The sequence below is a fragment of the Oenanthe melanoleuca genome, chromosome 18 (assembly GCF_029582105.1).
Source record: "Oenanthe melanoleuca isolate GR-GAL-2019-014 chromosome 18, OMel1.0, whole genome shotgun sequence".
NCBI lineage: Eukaryota > Metazoa > Chordata > Aves > Passeriformes > Muscicapidae > Oenanthe > Oenanthe melanoleuca.
The window spans coordinates 3,625,980-3,652,236 of NC_079351.1; the positions used below are offsets into that span (position 1 = coordinate 3,625,980).

The 26,257-nt window shown below is 40.4% G+C and overlaps 2 protein-coding genes, 1 long non-coding RNA gene and 2 other non-coding genes across 6 annotated transcripts in view; 2 read left to right on the top strand and 3 right to left on the bottom strand.

Annotated features, from left to right (window-relative positions):
* The window catches only part of TEX2 (testis expressed 2), a 44,975-nt gene extending 42,308 nt beyond the window's left edge, over positions 1–2,667 (top strand). For both annotated transcript variants that reach the window (XM_056505756.1, XM_056505757.1), the window contains one exon: positions 637–2,667. In XM_056505756.1, coding sequence (XP_056361731.1) covers positions 637–759 — 123 coding nt within the window. In that variant the 3' untranslated portion in view covers positions 760–2,667. The remainder of the gene's footprint in view (positions 1–636) is intronic.
* Positions 2,668–3,503: 836 nt separating this feature from the next.
* LOC130260697 (small nucleolar RNA SNORA50) lies at positions 3,504–3,635 on the bottom strand. Its single transcript, XR_008841830.1, has one exon. It is a non-coding gene; the product is annotated as a small nucleolar RNA SNORA50 (small nucleolar RNA).
* Positions 3,518–5,678, bottom strand: LOC130260399 (uncharacterized). The gene is made up of 3 exons (XR_008841773.1): positions 4,991–5,678; positions 4,671–4,890; positions 3,518–4,206 (listed from the first exon to the last, which is right to left on the bottom strand). It is a non-coding gene; the product is annotated as an uncharacterized LOC130260399 (long non-coding RNA).
* On the bottom strand, positions 3,802–3,867 carry LOC130260696 (small nucleolar RNA SNORD104). The gene has a single exon (XR_008841829.1). It is a non-coding gene; the product is annotated as a small nucleolar RNA SNORD104 (small nucleolar RNA).
* Positions 5,679–5,729: 51 nt separating the features above from the next.
* ERN1 (endoplasmic reticulum to nucleus signaling 1) overlaps positions 5,730–26,257 on the top strand; it is a 30,696-nt gene continuing 10,168 nt past the window's right edge. Inside the window, exons 1-8 of the mRNA XM_056505759.1 lie at positions 5,730–5,880; positions 14,615–14,726; positions 22,258–22,291; positions 22,781–22,853; positions 23,512–23,584; positions 24,698–24,820; positions 25,431–25,532; positions 25,951–26,212. Coding sequence (XP_056361734.1) covers positions 5,809–5,880; positions 14,615–14,726; positions 22,258–22,291; positions 22,781–22,853; positions 23,512–23,584; positions 24,698–24,820; positions 25,431–25,532; positions 25,951–26,212 — 851 coding nt within the window. The 5' untranslated portion in view covers positions 5,730–5,808. The remainder of the gene's footprint in view (positions 5,881–14,614; positions 14,727–22,257; positions 22,292–22,780; positions 22,854–23,511; positions 23,585–24,697; positions 24,821–25,430; positions 25,533–25,950; positions 26,213–26,257) is intronic.

Consider the following 26,257-nt stretch of genomic DNA (forward strand, 5'->3'; position numbering starts at 1 on the left):
ATGTATAGACCTGGGTGGAAATCTGGTTTAGAGACGAAAATTGCTTTTTTTAAAAATAGGTACCATGATAAAATTTGTAGTACTCAAATAAGAACATGATCCTACATGTTCTTAGGTGATAGGGGGCCAAACTATTGCCTAAAATTAAGAGCAGATAAGCCACTACTTCTCTTACTACTACTTCTTTTAAAGTAATTTTTTTAAAGTCACGTTGACCATAGTGCAAAAAGGAAGAAGCCCTCTCCAAATACGTGTAGGATAGGAATAGTGACCAGCTTGATTCTGGACCCCAACCTATGCAATCAACCAGAAATCAAAACTAGTTATTTTACTAAAAGTGCATTTTGAAAGTATATGAATGGGTAAGAGCTGAGAAAGCAAATAGGAAAAGTTGGTCATGTTTCCTGTAGTGCCATTTTAATTGAATGAAATATGCAGAGATATTAATATTTCTGAGTTTCATTTACAACTGCAGCACAATCAAATAATTTCAGTTAATGGTCACTGCACTGACTCAAACAATGCTGAGCTTGAGAACCTTTTCTCTGTAAATGTGTTGCATTTTTTAAACTAAAATTGGAAAACTAAGGTTTCAAGTGATATATGTAACTTCATTTCATTGCATCTTTTTCCCAGAAAATCTTTGTCATGCCAAACATGGATGATGTCTATATTCCTTTAATGCACTCAGCCATGGATCCCCGCTCCTCCACATGCCCTCCTCAAGATCTGAGCACAGAGGCCTCTGATCAACCATGACATGTGAAGACTCTTGCAGTTTACAGTATTATAAAAGTTACTCTCATGGTTTTATAAACTGTGCTGTAGTTCTCATCCTTAACTTGTGCCACTCTCCCCCCTCCCAAGGACTGCCTATCCCTGTTCCTGTGTGCTCACTTGCCTGGTTATTGTTCCCGTGTACTTCAGCTACATGAAGTTCCATTCCATTAAGCCGTTGATTTATTTTTGTAGTGGCTGCCATCAGGATTGTAACTGGGAGGCTGAGGTGACCTGTTCTTTGTGGGGAGGGAGGAGGAACTCAAATGTAACAGATCAAGGAGCTTGTTGATGCACCTTTTGTTTAGCTTGTTTTCATGCTATGTTAATGTGCATTAAAGCATTGAAAAGTTTTTTGGCAGCAAAGGAACTGCGTGCCAAATGGAAAAAAATCCTAAATAAGGAATGAATTTATAAAACTGGAAGAATATTTTTCTTTCTCAGGCAGTTGGAGGTGTAGAATGAACTGTTTTATGTTCTTTCACTTCTGCAGTCAATAGCTTGTGTCAAGCAATCGAAATACAAAATGCTTTCAGGATAAAAGAATGTAAATTGGATGTATAGGTAATATTGTGATTCAATGTGCTGCATACACATTACTTTTTTCATACAGAACTTGTGCTTTTTTTGGGAAGCAATTAGCCATAAAACACACAACTATCAGTGAAGGTGGGACTGTCAGATTATTGTAAATGAGGAAAAAAGTTGGTAAAGCCATGAGACCAAACCATAGCAAGCCGCCTTATAGTGAGGTACAATCACCTTGGTTCCTGATTAATTCTGAATGTTTGTAGAGACATGAGCACACACACCAAGTGTCAACACTGTACATCTCCAGGAGTAGTGATCTAACTGTGCATAGAGCCTCTTGCTGTGATGAAACACTGAGTTCATTCTGACAGGAGTTTGTTGCTGTGAGTCTTTTCCATTGCACTGTGTTTCTACCCAAAGCATGGGCCCTGATCCTCAGTTACAGCCCCAGACAGGACAGCACCTGGTGCTTCTGGAAGCAGCTGTGGCTGACAGATTTTGACCCCCGTGCATTGGTTTCTTGGACTTTGTGGCATAGAAATTCAAGCATTGCAGTTTGAGCTGATCATGATTAAAGACTCTTTCTGCTAATTAGTGGCCAAAACTAAAGTGGAAGGGGGAACTGCCTTTTATTTATCAGATGTAATGAATCAAGGCTAAATGTATGCAGTAAATTCAAGGTTTGAACACTACATATCCACTCCTTAATACATAATAGTTTTCTGATACTCAGTGTTGCCAACTGTTCATGGATGTCAGAAAATGTTTTAGTTTACAAAGAAGGTGAGTTTTGGCTCTCCTTTTATAACATGATTTTCTCTTTCTTTTTTTTTTTTTTCCAAGTAATTTTTTAAGAAACTTTTTGTACGTTGTGTTGTCACATTTAATGTAAATCAAAATTTCCATGTATAACTTGATAATTTACCATCTCTAAATGAAACTATTATATTGAAGGTTTTTTAAAGAGCACCTTGCCTGAAACAAAAGAAAACTAGCATTTAATATATTTAAAATTAATTCTATATTTGAACACCTATTTTGGTTACCTTTAATTGAAATATTAGTAGTTATATTTGTTACCTGAACTCCTCCTTGACCATTCCAGGCTGTGTATATTCTGGGGTTTGCTGATTCTGTAGGCATTATTTGCCTTTCATGAAGTCTGCATGTCTTGTACGCAGGTCTTTTATATGAGTTAATTTCTATGTGCAATAACTAAAGTCAAAGGACTAGATGCACTAATGTGTAAACAGATTTAGACTTATTACACAAGATTGTCATATTGCACTTCATGAACTGTGGGTAACTACAATCTGCTTGCTTTGTTTTATTAAATAAATTTATCCCATGTCAAACAAATCAGTAAATTTTATTTCTACAGCATTTAGCCACTTTTTAGTGCAACTTGTTCTTAAAACTTCATTAGAAATGCAGCTTTGTAATGTGAATGTGCCCTGTGCTTTGCAGACTTTTATATACATGTACTTTGTGGTTGTGGCATGACAGTTTCAGGGTTAACCAGTACTGAGCTCTAGAAGGAAAAGCTGTATTTAATTTTACTGTCATGAAACTTACTTTACCACAGCAAGTTAGTATTCATATGAGGAATGTGCTTTAAGAACATGTCTGCATAAATGGTAAAACTGAAAGGATACCAGCAAGTTACAGAACAGAGCTGACACATTCACTTCTGCCACTGTTCAGAGCCTCTGGGAGCTTTATTATCCCTTACAGTCTGACTTGACTCTGTCCTATTCCTATATAGTTATGGATCTTTTGTGTTGACAGAATATATTCAAATACTTGCTGGTATTCGCGTATTAAAAAAAAAGTGGCCTATTAAAAAGTGGCAGCTTAGCTCTGGTAGTTTACACCGCATGCACAGATGACCCCCAGCCCTGGATGCATTTCTCCTGCCTCCAAGCTGATTCCTCCAGCTGCTCTGCTGCTACAGCCAGGCAGGACTTCTCAGGACTTCTATTCCTTTTTTTAAGTCCTCTTTCCAACGGAACCCTTAACTACAAAAGAAGTACAGCCGTCCCCTCGGCTGGGTTCAGTCGCGCTGACCCGCGGTGAGTGATCCGGATCTGCTCCGGGCCTGGCACCGCCCTCCGGCCGGGGTTCCGCTCGCAGGAAGGGCAGGCAGCACGATCCCAACAGCCCCGCGTCCCCGCCAGGGTGACACACTCGCGAAGAAATGTCACTTGCATTTAAAAGCGCCGCCCGGGTCGGGCCGAGCAGCGCCAGTTATGAACAAGCGCTTTGCTGTAGCACCGCTGCTTGGCCGGCGGCGCCAGGCGGGCACGGCCGGGTCAAAGGCAGTGCAGGCTCGCGTTGAAGAACCAGCCAGACACGTTTTGGTTTAAACAAGCTTTATTTACCGCCGCTCCCTGCCGCCGGTCGCCATACGGACCCTGTGAAACACCGAGAGAAAAGAGGAGGTTATTGACGCGGTACACCCCGACCGCCCCGCAGGGTGGACGCAGCCGGGGCGCTCAGTAGTAGTTTTGCTTCATGCATGTCAGCAGTCTAACACGTGTCAAGAGACATCATCGCGGCCCGGCCTCACCGCCCGCCCCGCTTCATGCCCACCACACCACTCACCTCACTGCCCACGCCGGAAGAAAGGCCCGAACCGGGCCGCGCACTGCTTTATAAAGGGCTTGGCCCCGCCCTCCTATCGCCCAATAGAATTGGAATCCGGGGCACGTGATCCGGGTGCGCTTGCGCGCGAGGCTGGGCGGGGCCGTGTGAGGGCAGCGGGTGGGGCGGTGCAGGGAGGTCAAGCTGAGGGTCTGAGGGAGCTTTGTGGTCTCGTGTCGCCCCCCGGCGTACGGGGCAGCCTTTTGCCTCTCTGGGAACTTTATTCTCTTTCTAGTTTGGTCTAGTGTTTTGTTGCTGTGAAGAAACAGGGTTCAGTATTAAAAAACAGAAAATTCAGGCCCCGGGCAGATCTGCCCCGGCAGAGCGTGTGCTGAGGTGATTCTTGAGGGAAGCAGCTGGGAGCTGAGGGCACTCACCAACACTCGGCTCCCCTCCTACCTCAGCCATTTTTTTTTGTTGTTTTTTGTTTTTTGTTTTTTTTTTTTTTCTTTTTTCTATCTCCTGTGAGGTCGTGGCCATACTTCACTCATGTAAAATAACTAGAGTTGGCACACTATAGCTTTTATACAGCAACTGATAAATTCCTCCTGTAATGTAGCAGGGTGCTTCTGCCAAGGTACATAGTGTGTTTAGGGGTTTGCTTGTTCTCATATGGCATAAATTCTTAAAAGTCTAGGCTACCATAAAGAAACGTTTCAGAAAACTGGAATCACAGTGTGGTTTGTAGCTCCAGCATATTTTTATGTATTCAGACTTACAGGTCTTGTCATTCGGACAAGGCTCTGAGGATTGTTGGGGTGTCCTGTGCAGGAATTGAACTCGATGATCCTCGGTCCCTTCCCGGTCAGGATATTCTGTGATTCTGGGTGATTGTTACACTTCCTGCCCACCATCAAAGGCACGATGGCTCTGGGAGCTGCTGTGTACATATGGCATGCCCAGGACTCCGTGTGCCCTGCAGGTCCATTAGCCATATCACTGTTAAAAAGCAAACAATATGTACAAGGACAAAGTGGCTTTGTTATATAAATAGGTGGCTGAGCACTGGGCCTTTGCCAGGCACTCTAAATTTACTCACTTCTGTTTAAAGCTTCTTCCATTTGGTTCAATACTTTCTGTGTTTCTTTTCATCTGTTCAGAGAAGCCTGTACCTAATTTTTTTTGATCTAAAGGGCAAGTTGGGGCTTTTTTTTCATTTGTTTAAGACCTTGCAAGGCACAGGGTTAACAGTGAACTTGTCAAAGGCATGAGTTATGCCAAATACATTTGGCATTCTCTGTTCTGAGAGTACAAAATCAGCAGGAAAACAAGAATCAGAGTCATCAAGGTTGGAAGAGACCAACTGTCCATCCAGCACTGCCACTGTAGCCCCAAACCATTAAACATCCCTCAGTGCCACATCGAGATGCCTCAAACACCTCCAGGGATGTGATTCCACCCCCTCCCTTGGGCAGCCCCTTCCAACGCCTGACCACCCAATTATTCCGGGCAGCGTGGTGCCGGGGGAGGGAGGCGACTGACTGGCGCTGCCTGAATTTAGGTATTTTTTTATAAAAACAAAGCAGCAGTAGCCAGCTGCCATCGCACCGCGCGGTTCCCCTCAGGGCTGCCAGCCGAGCCCCGGCTCGGCCGGGACTCAGACGAACCGGGAGGCTCCGGCAGCAGCGCGAAGCAATTCTGTTCTCTCCTAGGCCCGCTGCCCGGCAGTCCCTGAGCGCTGTCCCCGGCGCGGCCCAGCCGGTCCCTGAGCGCGGTCCCCGGCGCGGCCCGGCCGCCGCGGGTGACGTGCGTGTCCCGGCCGGGCGGTCCCTGAGCCGCCCCGCCCGCCGCGGGGAGCGCCGGACGCGCCGCTCCGGAGGCAGCGCCGTGCGGGGGGAGCGGCCCCGCGCTGCAGCCATGGAGCCGCTCCGCCGCCTCCTGCTCAGCCTGGCCGCGCTGCTGCTGCTGCTGCTCCCGCCGAGGCTCGCGGTAAGCCGGGGCCCGCTGCGCTGGGGAAGGAAGGGCGGGGGCAGCCGGAGCGCGGGGAGGGCCGCGGGAGGGGAGCTGCGGGGCTCCCGCCGGGGTTAGCGAAGCTTTCCCCCAGCCGGCGGTGTCCTCAGAGCCAGCACACCTCCTCCTCTGCTGTCGCTAATGCCGTGTGCCCCGGTGGGGGGCTGCCTAACCTACAGCCGTGTACCTGCGGCCGTGCTCCATCTGGCGTGTAACCTGGACGTGGATATCATAATCCTCGCAATATAAAAATACAGTTAATTTCCTACGAAGCAGTTGTAAAAACTAGCACAGAGAAACTTTTGAAACACTAATACAAAGAAACTTTTGTGAACTGAAACTATGTAGATGGGTCGGGAACCAGTGAGAGTCGTTAGAAGTTCCGCTCTGTCCCTTAATAAGTGAGGGAATTTGTTTTTTTCTGGAAAGAAACCCACACATTGTATATGTACTGATAACAAAATACACGTGACTGGCTATACAAAGGGTATATAGATCTATACTGTCATGGCATTTTGATCATTCTGTTTCCAGAGCAAATGCAGCAATGTGCATTAATGTACATGTGGTTGGTTGGGATCCAAACCCACAGTTTTAAATTCAAAGGTGAAAGACAAAGTGCACGAGTCATTGCCCTACAAAACCTCTTAAGAAATAACCAGGTTGGTTATAAGGTATTGCAATAGGTGGAGCAATAAAAGTTCATGGAATAGGGAAATTGGTGCAAAGCAGATGGAATGCTGAGCAGATTATTTTTACAGGGGTAATAATTTTCAACAGTGTACTTTACAGTGGGTGCTGTCTGCTGTGTGTGTACTGAGATGGACAGCTAACTTCAGAAATTCACTTCTGAAAGGTGCACTTGTTAGCAGGTTCTCCAGATCAGGAGACAATGAAAAGGCCATCTGGCATTCACTGTTTGCATTATAGTCAAGTGTAGCACAAGAAAACGTTACGTTCTTTGATGGATTGTTCATTGTTACCTGAAAAAAGTTGCTGTAATATATGGGGTTCTAGTTCAAGTTAAGCAAAGGTGAAGGCTTTGTTTTTCACCTAGGATCTAATAGCTCCACTCCCCTTCTTTAGAAGTAAAGTAAACACATTAGTAGTTAAGCTGGTAACATACCTAGTCTCGTTACTTCATTAGGAAACTGGAAAAAAATTAATGCAGGCTGTCAACAAAAATTACTTTACAATCTTTATTGTAGAGTGCTAATGTGTTTGTCTTAGACTGGACTGCAAGGTCTTTTCATGCTCCTCACAGGTTTGGGTTTCAGATTTTGCAAAGAAAATACTGATTTGCAGCTCACTGAGTTTTAAAAACAGTTCTGAATAAGAACATAAATAAATATTTTTAAATACCTGAAATAATTTTTAAATCAACAAATTAAAAAAATACTAAATTTTATATAATTTTACTTTCATAGTCACAAAAAACTTGACTCATGCCCTGGTAGAATTCAGCCTGTTTTTCTCTAGGTTTCCCTGCCTTGCCATCTCATCTCAGATCAGTGTCTGAGTTCTCCATTTCTGTTTCTTTTCTTGACTCTTACCCTGGTCTTTTTGCTCTGCCAGCTGTAGATCCTCACCATGACTTCCAAGTTGAAATCTACTCTGTACTTCAGTTGCTTTTTAGAACTAGTTTTCATTTATGTGAACTTAGTCCCAGTCATCTCACCTGTGAATAACCCATTTAACTGTGTAGGCTTATTTAAAACTATTCATGTCACTTGGATAATAAACTCCCATGTGAAAGACTGGCATACAGTTTTGGTGTTGAGGTTAACTTGAAAACATGAGGTTGCCTAAAAATTTTGCAGATTGTTTTTTCTGTAGATTTCTTCTAAGGGTAGTGGTGGTGATCTGCTGTTCTGTAACTTCTTTGGCTGATAAATGTAGTCTTTGTTACTTAATATCCCACCTCTAATACTGGTTTTTTAGTAAGTTCATAAAGGTCTTCATTTGTTTCTTGCTATTTGGGTGACATCACTTATTGCTCTTGGAACTGCCCTCCAGTGGATGGGAGCACATTAAAAAGGGTGAAATCTCAGAGCAATGAGAAAAGCAGTAGAGCTGTCAGTAAATTACCATTGCCATCAATATTACACAGTAATGATTTACAGCTCTCTTTAGAGTGAAAAATCCCTTGTTTTTATGAGTCCTGGGATGTTCCAAACTCTGCTTGTTTCTCTTTTAACATGAAGTCAGTGCAACTGAAAAATGCCAACCTCCCTGGGATTAAAGTGGCATTTGGAACATGGATCTGTCCCCTCCTGCAGCCGGTGGGACGGGTTTCAGTGCTGGGTTACACTGTGTGGGCAGCACCGACGTGGAAAATCCCCGGCCTCAGCCAGGTGTTGTTTCTTCTGGTGTGTTCTTTATCTCAGTGTGAGGTGTTTGGCCAGGGAACTGATAGGTGTGAAAACACGTGTGAGACAGCAGAAGGTTTACAGAGGACATGTTCAAGCACTGAATTAATCAACACACGTTTTATTTGAGTTGTAGATCTCCTTGGTTGCTCAAAAAAACTGTATAATTGGGTTTAGAGGTTTTCTTGGTGAGGAAGGGAAATGTAAATTCGTCTTGCACACCTAAATGATCATGGACAACTCTGTCCTGGAGTATAAATTCATGTGTTTATAACTCAGCTGTCATTTGAGTTGTTGGTGTTCTTGTGGCTATTGAAATACCTTTGGGTTTTACACACAGAATCAAATGTGAAAGCTCAGCTGGAAGTTCCTGGTGGAGGTGAGTCCAGGCAGGGAACAGCTGGAGTGGTGCTTCTGTACTGCTCAGTTTTTCCATTGCAGGATGAATGGGTGTATGAATGAGAACTCACTGAACTGGATTACGTGATGAGAAATGGCTAACAAAAACATGTTAGAGTTCAGCTTAAGATTAAAAGATCTGTAGATTCGATTTTGCTTTCTAAAGAAGATAAAACTTTTTTTCTGTCAACTCTCATATCTCAACTTCATTATTAGTTATACTGGAAAGCTCCCCTCAGTAGTTCATTGAATTTTACGAAGACTTTCTTCCTGGCCTGGTTTTATCATGCACAGAGAGTTTTAGCCTGTAGCCTGGCAGTGTAATAAGATAGCTGTCAAAACCAGGGTAATGATTCATAGGCTGTCTGTGATAAATATGCCAAGTGCTTGCAGTGTGTGCTAATGTCTAAAAATATTTTGCATTGCATCTTTATTGGTTTACCAGCTGTGGTTCCAGTAGCATAAATTATGGTATAGGCCTTTTGTTATTGTGAGGATAGTGTCTGGTGCTGTCAATGCTGAAAATGGTTTTTAGTCGTTTTTGAGTAAAATGCAAATGTTGATGAGGCTAAGTATGGAGTGAGGAATATCGGGGTTTTTTTACTTCAGTGACAATTTGTATCTTGTCAACATTTTGGTTTGGTAAGCCAGGCATTATCTAGGAAATTAGAGGGCTGTTAGCAAACCATCCATCCTTTATCATCTCGGAGCCCAACACATTAAATATGGTGCTAATGTATTTCTACTTCAGACTCAGAAAAGAGAAAATTATTTCCCTGCTAAGATGTGGGACTGGTTTGTTTACTCCTGAGCACACAATTATTTCTATGAAATCAGTAACAGTTCTTGAAATCAGCACACACTGTCACCCATCCAGGGTCACTGGGAGGTGTTTTCCTGTTCTTCATTTGTGTGCATCACCCCCACAGCAAAACACATTTCTGGGTTGCAGAGCTGTAACCTCAAGGAATTCAGTGGCCTGGTTTTCCATCTGCTTTTTCCACTGACTTCAGTGGGATTCGTACCTACATGGTGACCTTCATTTCAAAAACGGTGGTTTTAAGCAGATGAATTAATTAATTAAGACAAAATTATTGCTGTGGGGATCTCTTTTCTTCTAACACAATAAAACAAACAAACAAAGGCATTGCTTTGCTAACCCTTGGAAAAGTTTGAGCTGTTGAGGTGAAAGATGTTATCTTCTTTGACACTGAACTGCACCACACACACACCAGACTTGTTCTACAGCTTTCACTGACCTTCACTTGACTGCCAGGTTCTTCTGAATTGTTTTGAGTAATTTTGTTACTTGGATTTCTGAAACATTTTATCTAAAGATGTGGTAGATCTAGACTGAGGGGAAGATTCTTATGGAAGACTTAACTAATATATATAAAGTTAATTCCTTTTTCTATTAAATAGTATATTTCTATTCTTACTTAAAAATTATGTTTTCTGCTTAGTCACAAATTTTAGGCTGTTACAGATTATTAGCAGTCAGCTTTAAAACTTTTGTCAAATTTGAATACAATAAGAGCTTGAAAATTTGTCTTTTGAATTAAATTATTAAAATTCATTCTAAAGCAGCCCCCAGGTAATTTCAAAATATTTTAAATTGTTAACCTTACATTGCTGTTGATGTGGAAGATTGTTATGACTACAGACTGTCAAGGCAGTAGAAGCTCTTACTGAATTCCAAAGAGGGTATGTGTTAAAATAGATATTGCAGTTTCAGATGAAATTAAAGAAGAATCAAACCAGGTTTTCCTTCTGTCTCATTTTCTTTGTTCACTAAATTAAGTTATTTTTGCTTTGTTGCTTCATGTCCTGACAAATTTTTCTTGGAGTCAGTTGTTATATCTTCCTAGAAATAAAATTGCAATATAAAATAAAGGTCTCTTAAGAATTTGTGTTGCATCACAACAGTTGGGACCTTACCCCTGCAGGGAGGAAGGAAGGACAGGATCTGTGTTACCAGTTGTTATAGAGTCTGTCTCAGGACTGAAATTATGATGTCTTTTTGTGGTGGAGAAAGCTCTTACATACTTCACAGAAAAATGAAAACAAGTGTGTCTTGTACATACAGATTTTTATAATTTTTGTAGCTTTTCATTGCGGTGCTAATCCCAGGCTTTAATTAATCCATTAATATCAATTAATTACAAAGTTTTGTGTTCAAAATAAAATCTATTCAATATTTGAAACTAGCCACTGATAAAAGTCCTGAATAAAACCAAGAGAAAGTATTTTTAATTTCTCAGTCTGGGTGAAACACAGGTAATTATTTAAATAGTCTGTTCAATTTTATATCTATTGCTTGATGCAATTTGAAAGAATAAAGCCTTGTTTCCATACTATTATACTAACTCCCTAGCCTTCTCCAAGTGACTGCTGTAGATACCGAACAAAATAAATTAGCAATATTGCATAGCAAAATCTACAGAGTCATTGGGGGGTTTTAAAATTTAGGTCAAATGCATCACCAGCGTCAGTGTGCTGCAGAGCTGGGTAATGTCAACTGTGTGATATCATGTGCTTTGAAAATTATGAGTGAATGGAAAATTTTTAATAATGGCATTTTATGTATTTCATCTGTATTCAAATACAGATTTAGAAGTAAGTGAAGAACTGATGAAATCTGCCCGGTATTCAGTCTTTCCCCCAAAGGAGATGGTATCTTCAGCACAGGGCTGCAGTGACCACATCAATGTGACTTTGATAGCTGAACATAAGAAAGCCCTTCAGAAGAAGTGAAACTTAAACATAGACCTGAGGTGGTGGGGGGAAGGGCTTTGAGGAGAATGTCAGAAAAGCTGTGTATTTGACAGGGTTCCTGCAGTGCCTGTGAATGCCACAAGTCCTTTCCCTCCCAGGGAAGTTCACATCTGTTAAGCATGCCAGACACCATGGGATGGTAGCTGGAAGTGGTGCAGTGGTGCTTTTCCCCTCCCACACCAAGGGTCCCTCACTGAAGAGCTTAGCAAAAGCTGTTGTGATTTCATGATCTTGGTCGTATATGAGAACTCTCTGAGAACTATCTAGAGCTGTCTAGGCAACAGTCAGGTGTTCATTTGGTTTTCCACTGAAACTTGCACTAACACTTCTTCAACTATGGTTTTCTTTCTCTGTTGTTCAGCTCGTGACTGGAAGGAAGTACAGAAAAGTTCTCCTGCTCTGAGTGCAGTGTGCAGAGGAACCCTTGACATGTTTGTACTTTGTTTGGTCCCAAGTCCGAGGAACCTGCTAAAATGGCAATAATCTGTGGGACAATACTGGTTACTGATGTTTTGATCGAAGTCTCAGAGCTCACATTTAATTCCTTAATTTCTGTATCCTTGATGCCACAATAAATAGATAGATATTCAAATGTTAAATATTAAAGTATTAAATCTACAATCTACAAGTACTGTTCTATACACTATGTATTCCTGATATGTGATACCCAACCATACTCATGGTGATTTTTTACAGGGAAATTTTTAGTGAGAATGTTACATGAATTTATTTCTTACTCAGAAGACAGGAAAAGAACATGGTTTATGAAGAACATACTGATTCTGTAAGATAAGAAGATAAAAGATAAGACTTGCACCGAGAATAAGAAGTAGCCTAGAAAAATCTTAAGTCTGTATATGGAGACAATGTGGTGGATTTGCTGTATGTTGTATTTTAGTTGCAACTAAACTTCAATATTAAACACATTCTGCGTGTCAAATTCCCACCTTCAATTTAAAGGAACTTGAATAGTTCTAATTTCCTGTCCTTAACAGTTGTATTTTCTTGCTCAACTGACTGTTTCACTCTAGGTGCAGTTTCACTGTGTTCACTAAACTGAGCCTCACAATCAGATGGTTTTCAGCTCTGAAGGGTTGTGATAATGGAGTGTGGGTCATGTCTCCTCCCTCCTACTGCAGAATCAGTGAATCTGGCTTTTAAATGCTGATTTAAGGAAGACTGGACTTGGGATGATTAATCAACTACACCATCCTAAGAGGTTTGGGGAATTTGTGTACAAAAAGACCTAGGGGACAAAATTTTCATTAATTACTTTGATACAGTGGCTACAATAGTTTAACAAAAGTAATAATACAAATGACTAAGATCACCTAACTCTACAACAGAGCCCCTCTGGTCTTACACCCTATCAGGTTGTTAAGCTTGAAAGGTTCTGTGAGTTCTGTTCTGATCAGTAATATGGATTTTTATAGGGCAGTGAGAGGAACTGTTATACATTGTCCCTGTTTGAAAAAACATTGCAAAGTTTAATCCCAGATGTAAATATTTTATCTAAGTGCAGATGGCTGTGCAGCCTGCATAATTTAACAATGTCAGGTAATGAATATTATATTTATATGTTAAGATACTTCTCCCATTTTTTTTCTGGCCTTCCAGCAATTATTTCTGATCTGTGGTTTGTGTACTGTTGACTTGTACTTTTTTTTTTTTTTCTGCACTGTGTGTTTTACATTTGTCTGCTCCAGCCATTTATGGCTTGAAAGAAACATGTACAATATTTATAGATGCAACCTGAGTGTTGGCTAGTTAGTACTGTGTTATATGATACTTTTGGCTTTGTGTTTTGCCTGAAAGTATAATGCTTTAGTTGGCTTGCACTAAAATGTATAGTTGTTCAAAGGAAGTTATTCCTCGTATTTTAATTTGGCAATTAAGTATTTTGCTTTGCAGTAATTCTAATGACCACTAATTTTTTTTTGCAATAAGTCATTAAAGACATCTTTAATTATGTAAAATGAATACATTTTCATTTTGTGTGGTAGGTTAAGAGCTATATTTAACTGTGAAACTTTGAAACATGGCAGGTGTCATGCAGATGAGCAATGCAGATACAGCCTGCAAATGAAAAGTTACTCGAGCAAAAACCTGAGCCCTGAAAAATGGAGATGGGTCAGTCTTAGGATGTCTGGGATCATCTTTAGGCAGGAAGAGAAGAACAGACATTAAATTAACATGCTTATTCTGCTTTGTGTGATGGGGCACTTTTGGCAGCCTCACTGTTCCCACAATAACTGCAGAGTTCTGAGTCCTCTGTGTTTGTGTGATGCCCTTTTAATAAAATTCATTGTTCTGCAAGGGCCAGGCTCAAAACCTGCTTGGGCTGGAGTAGGGACAATGACACCAAACTGCTCCCCAGGGTCAGAATGAACTGGAATGTGAAATGGAGGCTTGAACCCTGCAGCTAGATGCTTTCTCAGAGATGTCTGTGGATGTGCTCATGCTTATGGCTCATATTCCCTAAACAGTGTTATTTACTCTGTACTGAGAAAGACAATATTGGGAGACATGAGGTATAAAACCACAATTAAGAGATTTAACAGTATGGATCTTCTTCAGCCTTTAAACTGCATCTATCTATCCTAAATATTTTGCCCTTGCTCAGAGGCAGCTGACAATGCTTGTAGCTCCATCTGTCTCAGCCACAGTAAAATATTGGTCATTGTTCAGTTGTATTTATCCAGGTTCCACCCAGTTCCACCCTGATGTCTCTTCATTTCTAGGGACTGAACCTGGTTCTGTGTACCTGAGAGGAAAATGGGTTTGACATTGACACATGGGTTCTTTGAGCGCTCTGAACTTCCTTACTCCTCATAACTTACTGCATGGTCTTTTGTCAGTCCTTTCCTGGGTCAGCCCTTCTCTGGTCTCTCCTAACTCTAGTGCAAGAAGACTTTGATATCAAATTGAAAATGGAGGCGGAGTTTTAACTCCATATCCCAATCTGTTTCTAGAGGAACTTAGCACAGTAAGATCCACAATGTTAACAGCAAACTAAACAAAACCAAAAATCACTGTGTTCAAAGGGGCAAGAGAATTGTTCAGTCTGTGTATTTAAAAGAGGGGATGTTCTAGCCCATGTTCTGTCTGACAGTTATGAGTAATCTCTGTAGTAAATAATCATATTCATCATCTGGGTTTTTCTATTCCAGAACACCAGCTCAGTAACTGTGCCAGAAACACTGCTGTTTGTTTCAACCCTGGATGGAAGTTTGCATGCTGTCAGCAAGAGGACAGGAGCAATCAAGTGGACTTTAAAAGAAGGTGAGCAGGAAGTGTCCTGAGCCCTCTACTCAACAGCAGAAATAACAGTCAAATTAATTGGCAATTCCAACTGTTGTAGGATCTGGTAAAAACTTTCTTTTGTTTTTAAATTTTGCTCTTGTTCCAGAATTAAGCTACAGTGTTTCTAGAGTCATGTTCATCTTCACAATTTCACTTGTAGGTATTTTCTAGGTTTATGTGAGGTTTTTTTGTTTGTGAGGGTTTTGTTTACTTTTTTTTTCCCTCCTGGATGTTTAAGCTGTAGTGTATAATTGGTAGTTATCATGTTTTATGGGAATGAGTGCAATATAAGCAAGCATAGAACAGAATAGATGTGTCAGCTTGTGGAACTGATGGGAAAGGGATTGCATGATTCTGTCTCTGGAATACCCTACATTCTCTGGTGTAGTGCATATTGTGCAAATCTTGGGGTTTAATTAAAAAAAACCTTTTCTATAACATGTTTAGGAACAGCACAGTGTTTTAAATAAAAGAACTGCGCTTGTGTAAAGGAATTTAACATTGTTCAGTGGCTGGAAGTGATTTTGTAATTTTAATTACTGAGCAGAGCTAGCTCTATCTTGAAAAATTTAGTATTTGATGCAAATTTTGTTTACTGGGACTGGGACTCTGATTATGTATGTTAGAGGTGATAGCAGCACCTTCACTTCTGGAATTAAATTAGAGGGTCAAATAGAAGGAGTCAGTGACTGCATCATTCTGTACTCTGTTTTTAAACCTGTCAGTTTAGTAGGTGAGCTGAAGTGGTGGGAAATGGATTGTGCATATCTGGTGTCTGCAGCACCAACCAGCTGTTCTTCTTTATGAAACCATTTGTATTTGAAAGCAGATCTATCAGGCAAAAGGTTAACTTTTTAAATGAGCAGAGAAGGCTTTTGTAGCTCTTCTTAGAGTAGAAAGGGCTAAGCTATGTATTTTCTTGAAGGATCTTGGTTTTCTCCCATCTCCTGTTTCAATTTAGACCCCTCCTTTTCCTGAACAGCCCTGCCTAAAAGCAGGTTCATTTAGAAAGAGGTCAGCTTCCTCATTTAGTGTTGCTGCAGGCTAAGAAAAACTTGCTGGTCTCTTTGTTATTCCACTGACACAAACACACCCTTTCTAGTCCTAGTCTAGAAGGGTATCACAACTGGCATTGCTTTGCAGCCACACTTAGTAAGTGGCAAGGGGTTTTTTGAAGAAGAAATTAACATGCTTTGATGACAAGAAATATCTTGATCAGTATATGTTGCTCAAGGAACCTCCCTTGTTTAAAAAAATCTTGTTGCAAAACTCTTTTTGGTTCTGTAGAACTTCCAGACTGGATAATCTAGTTTTATGGGACTTCTTGTTTTCCCTGCTGCTAACTTCTGCATCTTATATACGTGAGGAGCGCTTACTCGATTTTTGCAAAACACTTATTGCTCCTTAATTTAATTCTGTGCAGTAGAGCAACACACAAGGGTCAATGAAAGAAAAATTAGTGGTAAGTATCAGTGCTCCAAGATGCCTCCTGAGTTAAGTGGGCATGGAACAAGGGCCTGTAAATATAAATTGGTGAATTAATTCATAATGGGAGGGGGTTTATTTATTTTTGCAAATCTGTATTGGTTGGTGGTCCTGTGTTGGAAACAAATGAAAGCTCATTCATCTTTCTGTGCTGAATCCCTGGAGAGACCTAATAGTGCAGAATTCATTATTAATGTTAGTGCATAAACACAGTGGTTGGGTACACTCTGTCTGCCAGCAGCACACTGAAGCTGTTACAGAGATTACCTGGCAGAAGCTGCCTGCACTGCAAGCAGTGCTCTTGCAGGTGCCATTTTACCCTGATTGCAGCAGATGAACCATGTGCTGTAGCTCAGGCACTTTGAGAAGGTGTGGAAGTCACCTGAAGCACTGCAGTGGCACTCACCAGGAAGGGAACATTTTATTACTGCACTTCAGCAGCAAGGTATTTAACAAAGGGCAATTTAGGTACATTTTATTTTCATTAGGGGAAAAATCAAGGCCGTGTTCATTATCAGGCAGTGCTTAAACAAACATGACTATCTTGCCATGTGTGGCTTGTTTTAATTTAGCACTGAAGTTTATCTTAGGTGTGTGGAGTAAATGAGCCAATGATTATCACCACAATAACATGTTTGGGTTTCCTGCCTTCATGGAGTGCTGGCAAGAAAGGCAGTCAGAGTACTTGTGCTGCCCATAAAGCAGGCAAAAATAGGTCAATTAGGAACAGGACTTTCCACTGTCAGAAATAAGCTGTGTTCCTGCAGTTACATGAGATGAAACTGTGGACTTACTTGTTGAGGGTGCTTAAAATCTTCATTTCCTGTTGGTTTCAATGAGTCCTGCTCTCTGGCAGCTCTCAGGATTTTTCAGTGAGCAGGTAGCTGGTGCTGTTCATTTCCTGGGCCTTGAAAAGCTGGCAAATGGTTGGAAAGTTTAGAGAAAAAGCCATATTCCTCCTCCCCTGTAATTTCTGAGAGGCACCTTTGCTTGTGCTGTGCCCCCACACAAACAGCTGGTGTTGAAGGCTGTGGCTCACATTTCACATCAGCAGCTGAATGAGGCTCTTGGTGGCACCCTGATCAATACAAGGAGCTGTCAGACCTGGGTGACAGTGGCACAGGCTCCCCTAGGCTCCCACGTTTTCTGCACTTGCCACTAGCAAGGTACCTAGTCAGCATCCTCAGTAAGGTTCCTTAGATTAAACCTCTTTCCCAAAACTGATGGAAATAAAACAACTTTTGTCATTTCCTACAGAACTCTTTGAAAGGTACAGAGGTGCAGCACTTTAGGTTTGTGTTTACATGCAAGTGGACAGAGAAAGAGATGGTCATGAGAACCTGTTGGCAAGGCAGAATGTGGAAGAAGCTTTCCTCCTTGTTGTCAGACTTTATTACACAGTTCTGATTTCAGTGTGAGCTTTAAGAGTGTGATTTTAAGAATGTGCTGTTCCCTCACATCTTTGTAAAACTCACCTTGTATGTCTCTGTTAACTCAAGAGCTTGGTTTATTGAACACAATATTAAGTTTGAGATGCTAAGGGTGCAGTGCTTCAAGCTGCAAAAAGTATTCGAAGTATTTTGCCAGAAGAACATTTAATATGTGCAGATTTGGATCCTCATTTAGAGCCAGTAGAAATTTTGTTATGATCTTCAGTTCTCTGTAGCAGTCAAAAAATTATGTCCCACAATCAGTTTAAAAGGTTTTGATTTCCAACACCTCACTCATAACTTCTATACTTTAGAGGGCTCTTCTGATAAGACAAAGGTATAAAGATTGTATCTATTTATGGAATCCAATATACAGATTTTAAAGGGCAGATCTGTAGCTCCTGCTTTAGTAACAGTGGTTTTACCCACACAAGAAGTAATATCTTTGTGCATAATTGTAAATTAGTAAGGATTGTAAAAACGAAACAGTTGTAGAACAGTAAGTACTGTTTTCAACAAATTCCAGAGCATGGTTTGTGTCTCTAGCCTCATTTGCTGTCCCTGCAGCAGCAGATGAGGATGACATGGCTTTAAACTGGCCCGTTAGCCCAAACCTTATGGTGGGGCCTCAGAGCAGGAAACCGTTTTTTCCAGCTCATTCCAGTGGGGTAGTGACTTATTCACTGTTTCAATCTCCCACTTCTCCTTTTCAGTCTTTGGCTCTAAGGGCACACTGCAGTGATGACAACATACAACTTTATCTTGTACATTAAAAATACTCAGAGTTTGGTAAAAAGGCAAATTTGTCTCACAATTTATTTATGAAATACAAAGTCAAATGCATTATATTTAGTGTATGGCTACAGTTTCAAAAGGCTTTTTTTCATGTATGTATGCAAAAGTGTGGGTCAGAACCATCTGAAATGTGTCATATACTTCTGCCCACTCACTAATATATTCTGGCCATGATGCCACCAAAACTGGATTGGGACATCTGCCTGCTGCCAGGTCAAAACGTTCATTTGGGGGAAGTGGAATAGAGCCAAATAATTTACCAAATTACTGGACAGGCCTTATGTTAACAGGTTTCTAGTAACTGCTGTACTTGTGAATAAACCCTTGGAGTTCTAGAAGAAATCTTTATAAAGTATGATCAATCTCCTTTTAGGTTTTTTTCATAAGAAAGTTATTTTACGATTTTTTTCTAACAGAGGCTTTGTTACCTGTTTAGAAAGCTAAAGCTGGTGTGTGCTGAATTGAAGGATTTTAATGTAGGAATCAGTAACACAATCAGTCTTAGTGGAGGCTGCAGGAAAAAAAAAATTGGAAACCCATGGAAATATCTATAGAAACCCATCAACCAATCTCTCCAGCACTGGAGATATTTACAGGATGGTGTCCTGCTTTCTAACTCACCCCCATCATGCTCCAGAGTTGTTCTGATCTGTTTTCTTAGTCTAGAAAGTAGAAAAAGCTTTCTGTAGGACCTTCAAGAATTTGGCTTTTCTCTGCTACATGGAATGGATACTTTAGGGAGAGGGAGATGTATTTTTTAGTTTTATCACATCTTCTGTCCATCTTTCATTCCAGTATAGAAGAGTTGCTGCTTTGTTTAGTGGCTGTTACCACTGCTGTTGGTATTGGAACAGATCAGGAGTTACCCAATTACAGGGAGCTGCAGTCCAGGGAATTTTGAAAGCAGAGTGACGTGGTTCAGTCCCAGCATGTCGACACTTGAGTGGGGAGCAGCTGGAGAGGAGAGAAGGCCTCAGTGCTCTGACTTTTGCAAGACCTTTTTCTGTTTGACCCCTTGTGGAACAAAAGGTGACTTCAGTCACAAGAGGGCCCCCTCTTTTACTGGTCTGTGTTCAAGCATATGAAAACTATTGTAAGACCTGGCACAAATTAATTGAACTTAAGATTCTCTTTTTATCTGAGAGCAAGTTCTTATTTCAAAACAAACTTTGAAATAGAGGTTGGAACAGGTCCCAAACCACATGAAAGTGAATGTGAAGAGTTTATTGTCTGTCTTCAAAGGTTCTCTGCAGATCTACAACTTGGGTTCAAGATGCTGAAAGTGTTAAGAAAATGAGAAAATTTATATCACATCAGTAATTAAAAATATGGAGAAATGGCTTTACACTGTCTTTCCAGGTGAATGGTGCTAGTAGTGACAGAAGAATTTCTTTCACTTTAGAAAACTAACTCCTTATGAGGAGCCTCATGCATGGAAATGAATCAGAAATCCATAAATGCTTTCTAATAATTCATACACAACACTTCAGTGTGCAGGAAGCCATCAGAATAATCAGTGTTTTGGTTCATGTACCATTAAGTACTAAAAAAAATTCCCGCTGCTTTGTCATAACTTCTTAATCTGTTCTATCTACCACTTTTTTATCTTTGCTCATAAATCGAGTTGTTGTTCTGCTGATGTGTCCTGTCAGTAGCAGTACAGTCAGCAAAGTTGGAGATTCATTCAGATTTGTAGTAATTTCATATAACATCTTCATACCACTATTTAATTCAGAGAAGAAACAGTCATTTTATTAAAATTAAAAGTTTCTGAGGATTATTTTGACAAGAAACTATGTTAGTCTTATGTTTTACCCAGGTTGACTAGAAAGTGATTTTATAGAAAATCTGCATAGTTGTACTTAAACAATAAATATGCAGTCAGTTGTCACTTCAAAAACAAGTTGTGCAGCTTTGTTACTCCTAGTGATCATTTGAGGGGATTTTTAGGAATAGGACAGAGTTGCCCCAGCGCTGCTGGTGAAGCTGCTGTTGTCTCACAGTAGTCACTGTCACCACAGGCGAGAGTTAATTTTATTACCAAGTGAGACACTCTCTGTGTAATCAGTTAATCAAGAGACAAAGCTTTTTTGGCTTTTGCCTTTAACAAGGCTTGTAGCATTTGCATTAAATCTTACTTAACTGAGCCAGGTGTTGCTTGTTCTGAGCCAAGTGTTACTTGTTCTGATTGATGATGCTGTTTCTTTCACAAAACTGAGCGTTCCCTTGCCATGAAGCATTTGTGATTACAAAACCTCTTGCCTTTGGTCTTTAATGTCTCTCTTCTTGTAGGTAATATCACTCAGACTTAGGGATACCCTGAGTCCATAAACTTCTCAGTTTGCTTTTGGTAGTTCAACCCAGCAGGTCAGCTCAAGTCAATCCACTTTATATGATGGGCAGCAAATGCTTTTTTTTTGCTTTTCTCTGGAGATGGACAGCTGATTATATAAGTCACCATGTGTTGTATTATTATAAAGCTTGTGGAATACTTGAAGAAAACACTGAGAAATAATTAACATATAATTAACAAGGGGTGGTGGGGGTGGTCCTTCCCAACATATCCTGAAACCAGTTTCTTCACACCAGGGATGGTAATGAATTGCTTGATGTAGTTAATGCAATAAAAGGTCTGACTAAGCAGCATGGTCTGTCGAGACAGATACTGAAGATGAGTCACTAAGCTCTTTTGTTTGAATGTTAATTATTCTTAGGACCTTTGATATGTGTTTAGGTTCTCAGTGAATTAAATGGAGTTTATTTTGACACCTTTGGGAGTGTATCCTGTAACATTTTTTAGGCTTAAAGAAAAAAAATTACATGTAGTTATGTTTTGAACAAAGCTACTCTGAGAGTGTTTACTGTTGTAAGAAGAAATCAGTGAAATAAAGATAACTGTACTGTTATCCCTCATATCCTGCTTTCTTTCTGTCTCTGGCATTAAATCTGCTTCTTTGGGTGGCTGCTGCTTTCAGCTGTGTTGCAGCCAGAGATCTGCCTGGGTAGAGGGTTATGTTTTTTAATCCATATAAAGCCTGGTCATCCTTGCAGGCCATTGCTATCAAACCCAGCAGCTGGTGTGGTGCCATGCCCTGCAGAGTGGTACAGACTCTGTAAGCCCTGGGTACTGAACCCTGAATTTCCTGTTCTTGTCTTGCTTAGCTCTGCAGATATCCCAGTACACTCAGGCTGCCCAGAATCTGTGCCAGTTTTCCAGCCAAAGGCTGTCAAAACATCAGGGATTTTGTTCTTATTTCCTTCCTGTTGCATCATGATGTTTGCATAGAGACAGAAGAGGTAAAAAACAGTGTTTGCTTGGTCATGTTTCATCCTCTTACTCAGAATCATTCCAGTGGAGTTTGATTTAACCTGTGGTAGTGGAGATACTTAGAGGATTGCATCCTTTTTGCTTCTGAGGTGTTTTCTGCCAGTATAGCCATTAATAAGCATATGTTTGTCTTGGAAATTGTGGAGTATGTCTTAGAAATCAGAATACTTCTGTGGTGTTGGCATCAGGAGTGAAAATCCTGTGTTTCAGGAATTTATAAGCTCTCAGTAATTTTGAGTTATTTAGTGTTGGTAAAACTGAGCAAAGGACTTCAGAAGACTTCAAGTGCTCTGTTTCCCACTTTATGAACCAAGTTCCAGGAACAAGAGGAGGCTGCTGTGAGTTTACTTTCTAACTGTGCATCAGCCTTTCTAAAAGGAGCAAGATGTTACAGGCCTGACTTGATACTGTATCTGGTTAGTTCAAGGACTGAATTGCTAGTATTTTGACTTTTTTTTTTCTCTGTGTGCAGATCCTGTCCTTCAAGTGCCAATCCATGTGGAAGAGTAAGTCTGTTTCCATTATCCCCTTTCTTTTTTTGATCATAGAACCAATAGGCATTAGGGTTTGAGTTTGTTTGGGGGTCTTTCTGTAGTTTGGGTGTAGGGATCCCTTTACCTCTCAAATTTACTTAATTCTGGCAACTCTTTCATAGTTTCTTGCCTTCTCTATGTTCTCTGGTTTTGTTTATTTGTTTGGGTTTGTTCAAAATCTGTGTCATTTTAAGAGCTTGTAGGTTCAGTTTAAAAGCTTTCACTTGAGTCATTGCCTGCCACATTTTGATCTCTGTGTATTCAAATACGTTGGTGGTGTTATGTTTTATCAGTTCTGAAACTTTCTTATATTTTTTAATTTTCACAGTTAATAAATGAAATTTCAAAAAATGTAATGTCAGATGAACTTATCTGTAGAGCCAGTGCTGACCACAGTTTCTTTCCTGCTCTCTGAGAAGCACAGTATGTTTTTATCATTTATAATTGCTGCTTAAATCCTAGACCAGCATTTCTTCCAGACCCAAATGATGGCAGTTTGTACACACTTGGTGGCAAGAACAGTGAAGGCTTGACTGTAAGTACATTTTTAAATTTTCTCCTAAAAAGTGCCCCAGTCAATCTCATGCCTTTAGAGAAGGAAAACATATTTTGTTAGAGCAGAATGTTGCCATCTTGTGATTGTCAAGAAGTGATTTTTTACTTGAAAATACCAACACCACGTCTTGTCCCCATGTACAACTTTTCTGTAACTTGCTAAACTAATGATAATTACAAATAAAATTTATGTTTTATTATCCAAATTCTGAATAATCTCAGTGTGATTTGATGGGAAAGGTACCCAAAATAACATCAGTCAGGTGTGTTAGTCTCCCCAAAAACAATTCTAAAACCATCGGCCAGAAGTAGGATTAATACATGTTCAGTGCTAACCCCTTTAGAAGGTCTTTATAGGATTTAGTAAGCAAACAAAAATGCTGAACCTTTCAGATTCAGCACCAATCCACGCAGGCAACAGCTACTGCCTAATGCTTGACTTTCATTTTTAAATTTTGTGGTGATACTTAGATAAAAGTTTTGGCTTCCTACAAAAAGTTTTTCCTCAGCTGCTATGATTTCCCTTAGGGATTTCAGTATTGTTAAATATTTTAGTATTTACTCTGGCTGAATTCTCAGCTATTATAGAAATAATAGAAATAACCAATAAAATTATTGTTTGTTTGTTTTTCCCCTAGAAACTTCCATTTACTATCCCAGAGCTGGTGCAGGCATCTCCCTGTCGCAGTTCTGATGGGATCCTGTACATGGGTGAGCTCAGATTTTCTCTCCTTTAGATTATAAGGTGTTCAGCAACTACAAAATCTAGAGACTCCCAGAAAAACTGAAGGAAATAGGCCTTATTTTGTGTATTAATTGTGGTTTTTCATAAATCTTTCTGATGACAGAAAATCTGATTAATATAGAATGCAGTTACTGCGTGATGATTAAAACCCAATTGCTTTTACTGAAGGAGAAAGTACCTTTTCTAAGCAGTGAAATGCCTGGATGAGGATTTTTGGTTTCTTGAGATGCAGTCTTTCAACAAAATATGACTTCTACTTAAAATCTTCTTATGATTATAAGTGTCATTGACTGCCTGATAATTAGGATAAAATTAGAAATACCATTGCACCACAGTTAGACATCCTCCATTGTCTGAGGTACAGTCACTTCATTTATAGTACAAATAATAAATGTATTTCTCACTGTCCTGACTCATTCTAATTGCAGATGGATTTGGGAGGAGAAAAGGAGAAGAAAGGACAATTATTACTTATCACAACAGTAAAATATGTGAAGATCAGAGTGAGCTTAGTATTAGGGATTTTAAATCTCCTGAAGGGCAAATGCTGCTTCTGGTTCTCTGCTTCATGTCTTGCCAGTAAATGACAGAAAAATGTTTATTTGAAGCTTCTAAACATGACATACATGTATTAACTTCAAAGAAATTCTTAACGCCATGGCTCACATAGTCTTGAGAGGCATGTTTGGATTACAATCCTTTAGCAATTTGAAAGGTGCAGACCCTCACTTGTTTTTTCCACCTCCTGTCTTTCACCATGAGCACTTCAGTCTCCTCGTATGAGAGCTCCTGGGATCTGCTGCCTCAGAGCTCTGTTAGATTGTATGTGTGAAAAAATCATTCAGCTAATAGTACTTACATTTCGAAATATTGCATTTGGGTTTGGGGTTTGTGGTTAGTATTTGGGATTGGCCAGTAGTGCTAAATGATGAAACTAAGCCTATGAAAAACTGTTTTATTAAAAGTGCTGTATTTGTGCTAAATCCATGAGTCTACTAAAGAAAAAAGAAGACTGAAAAGCTGAATGGAAGTGCAGTTTTTCCAACTGAATGGTAATGTGGTGTAAATTATGATTTCAGGTAAAAAGCAGGATATTTGGTACGTGGTTGACCTCATGACTGGGGAGAAACAGCAGACCTTGACTTCCTCTTTTGCAGAAAGTCTTTGCCCATCAACATCCCTCCTGTATCTTGGGAGAACAGGTCTTATGCTTTTTTTTTTTTTCCTGTAGTTTAAAAGAAAATTCTGTTTTTTAAAATTTAGGCTTATAACAAATGATCCTATGGTGAGTTCAGGTTTTCAAGTTTATTTCTTGGAAAAACTTGTGTGAATTATGATTTTAGACTGAACACAGAATAATTATTAACTTTAGCAGCAGCGAGACAATATTTTTTAAACTTTGGTAGTAGGTCATTATTCTTTTTGTTGACTAAGTGGCATTTGTAAATGTAATTAATGGTGTATTCCAGTACCAGCTGTGAACTGTTTGTTCTGCAACATACAGCTTTTAAAAAGCTGTTTAAAGAAGAGGGAAATAGAGCTGGTCCACTCACATCACAAGTGCAGTGTGCTAAATAACTGCTAAAGTTAGACCAACACCATGGATGTGCTCCCTAAAAACAGGAATAAATGTTACAGACTTGTTCTTTAACCTCTCTATCAATGTGTTCCTTAAGTGGGATAGTGTTGGGAAAATGAAATGCTGACAGCAGTGAGTGCTGTGTGGTGTTTGAGGAGTGTCTCAGATTTGAGAAGATTGATTCTATTCTCTCATAGGTTTTTTTGCTTCACAGACTGTATATTTTTTAACAGAGTACACAATCACAATGTATGACACCAAAAAGAAGGAGCTGCGATGGAATGCCACCTATTTTGATTATGCAGCTACTTTGCCTGATGAAGATATAAAATACAGTAAGAATTTAATTGCTGTCTCCTCCTGCAGTGGAGTTTTGTATATAGGGAAAAATAGTCTGATTTTTTTGTGCAGCACATGTACTTCTGCCCATTTTTATCCATCACATACTGCAATATCTAAAGCCTGTTAGGTAGCTTCAGGTAAATTGAATCCAGGAGGGTGCAGCTCTTGAAGGTGTGATGCCTTAAAATCAGTGAGAAATGGCAGGAGAGGCAGCAAATCTGAACTGTGGTGCACAACCTGATTGCAGTGCTCTTGACTGGCAGCTGGACTTGTGTCAGCCCAGTTCTGCCGAGGCTTTGCTGCTGAGCCACTGTGCAGTGAAAGGTGTGATGGTGGCTGCAGGCAGAGCTGTGCCTGTGCAGGATTAAAGCTACAGAATCCAGGTAACCTCCACACATGTGTGCATTGCAGAAATGTCCCACTTTGTGTCCAACGGGGATGGGCTGGTGGTGACTGTGGACAGTGAGTCTGGGGACGTGCTGTGGATCCAGAATTACGCGTCCCCCGTGGTGGCTTTTTACATCTGGCAGCGAGAGGGGCTGAGGAAAGTCCTGCACACCAACGTGGGCATCGAGACCCTGCGCTACCTGACCTTCATGTCCGGGGAGGTCGGACACATCACCAAGTGGAAATATCCCTTCCCAAAGGAAACAGAGACCAAGAGCAAACTAACGTGAGCCTGAGATTCTGCTGTTCTCACTGTCCCTTTGACAGCTTT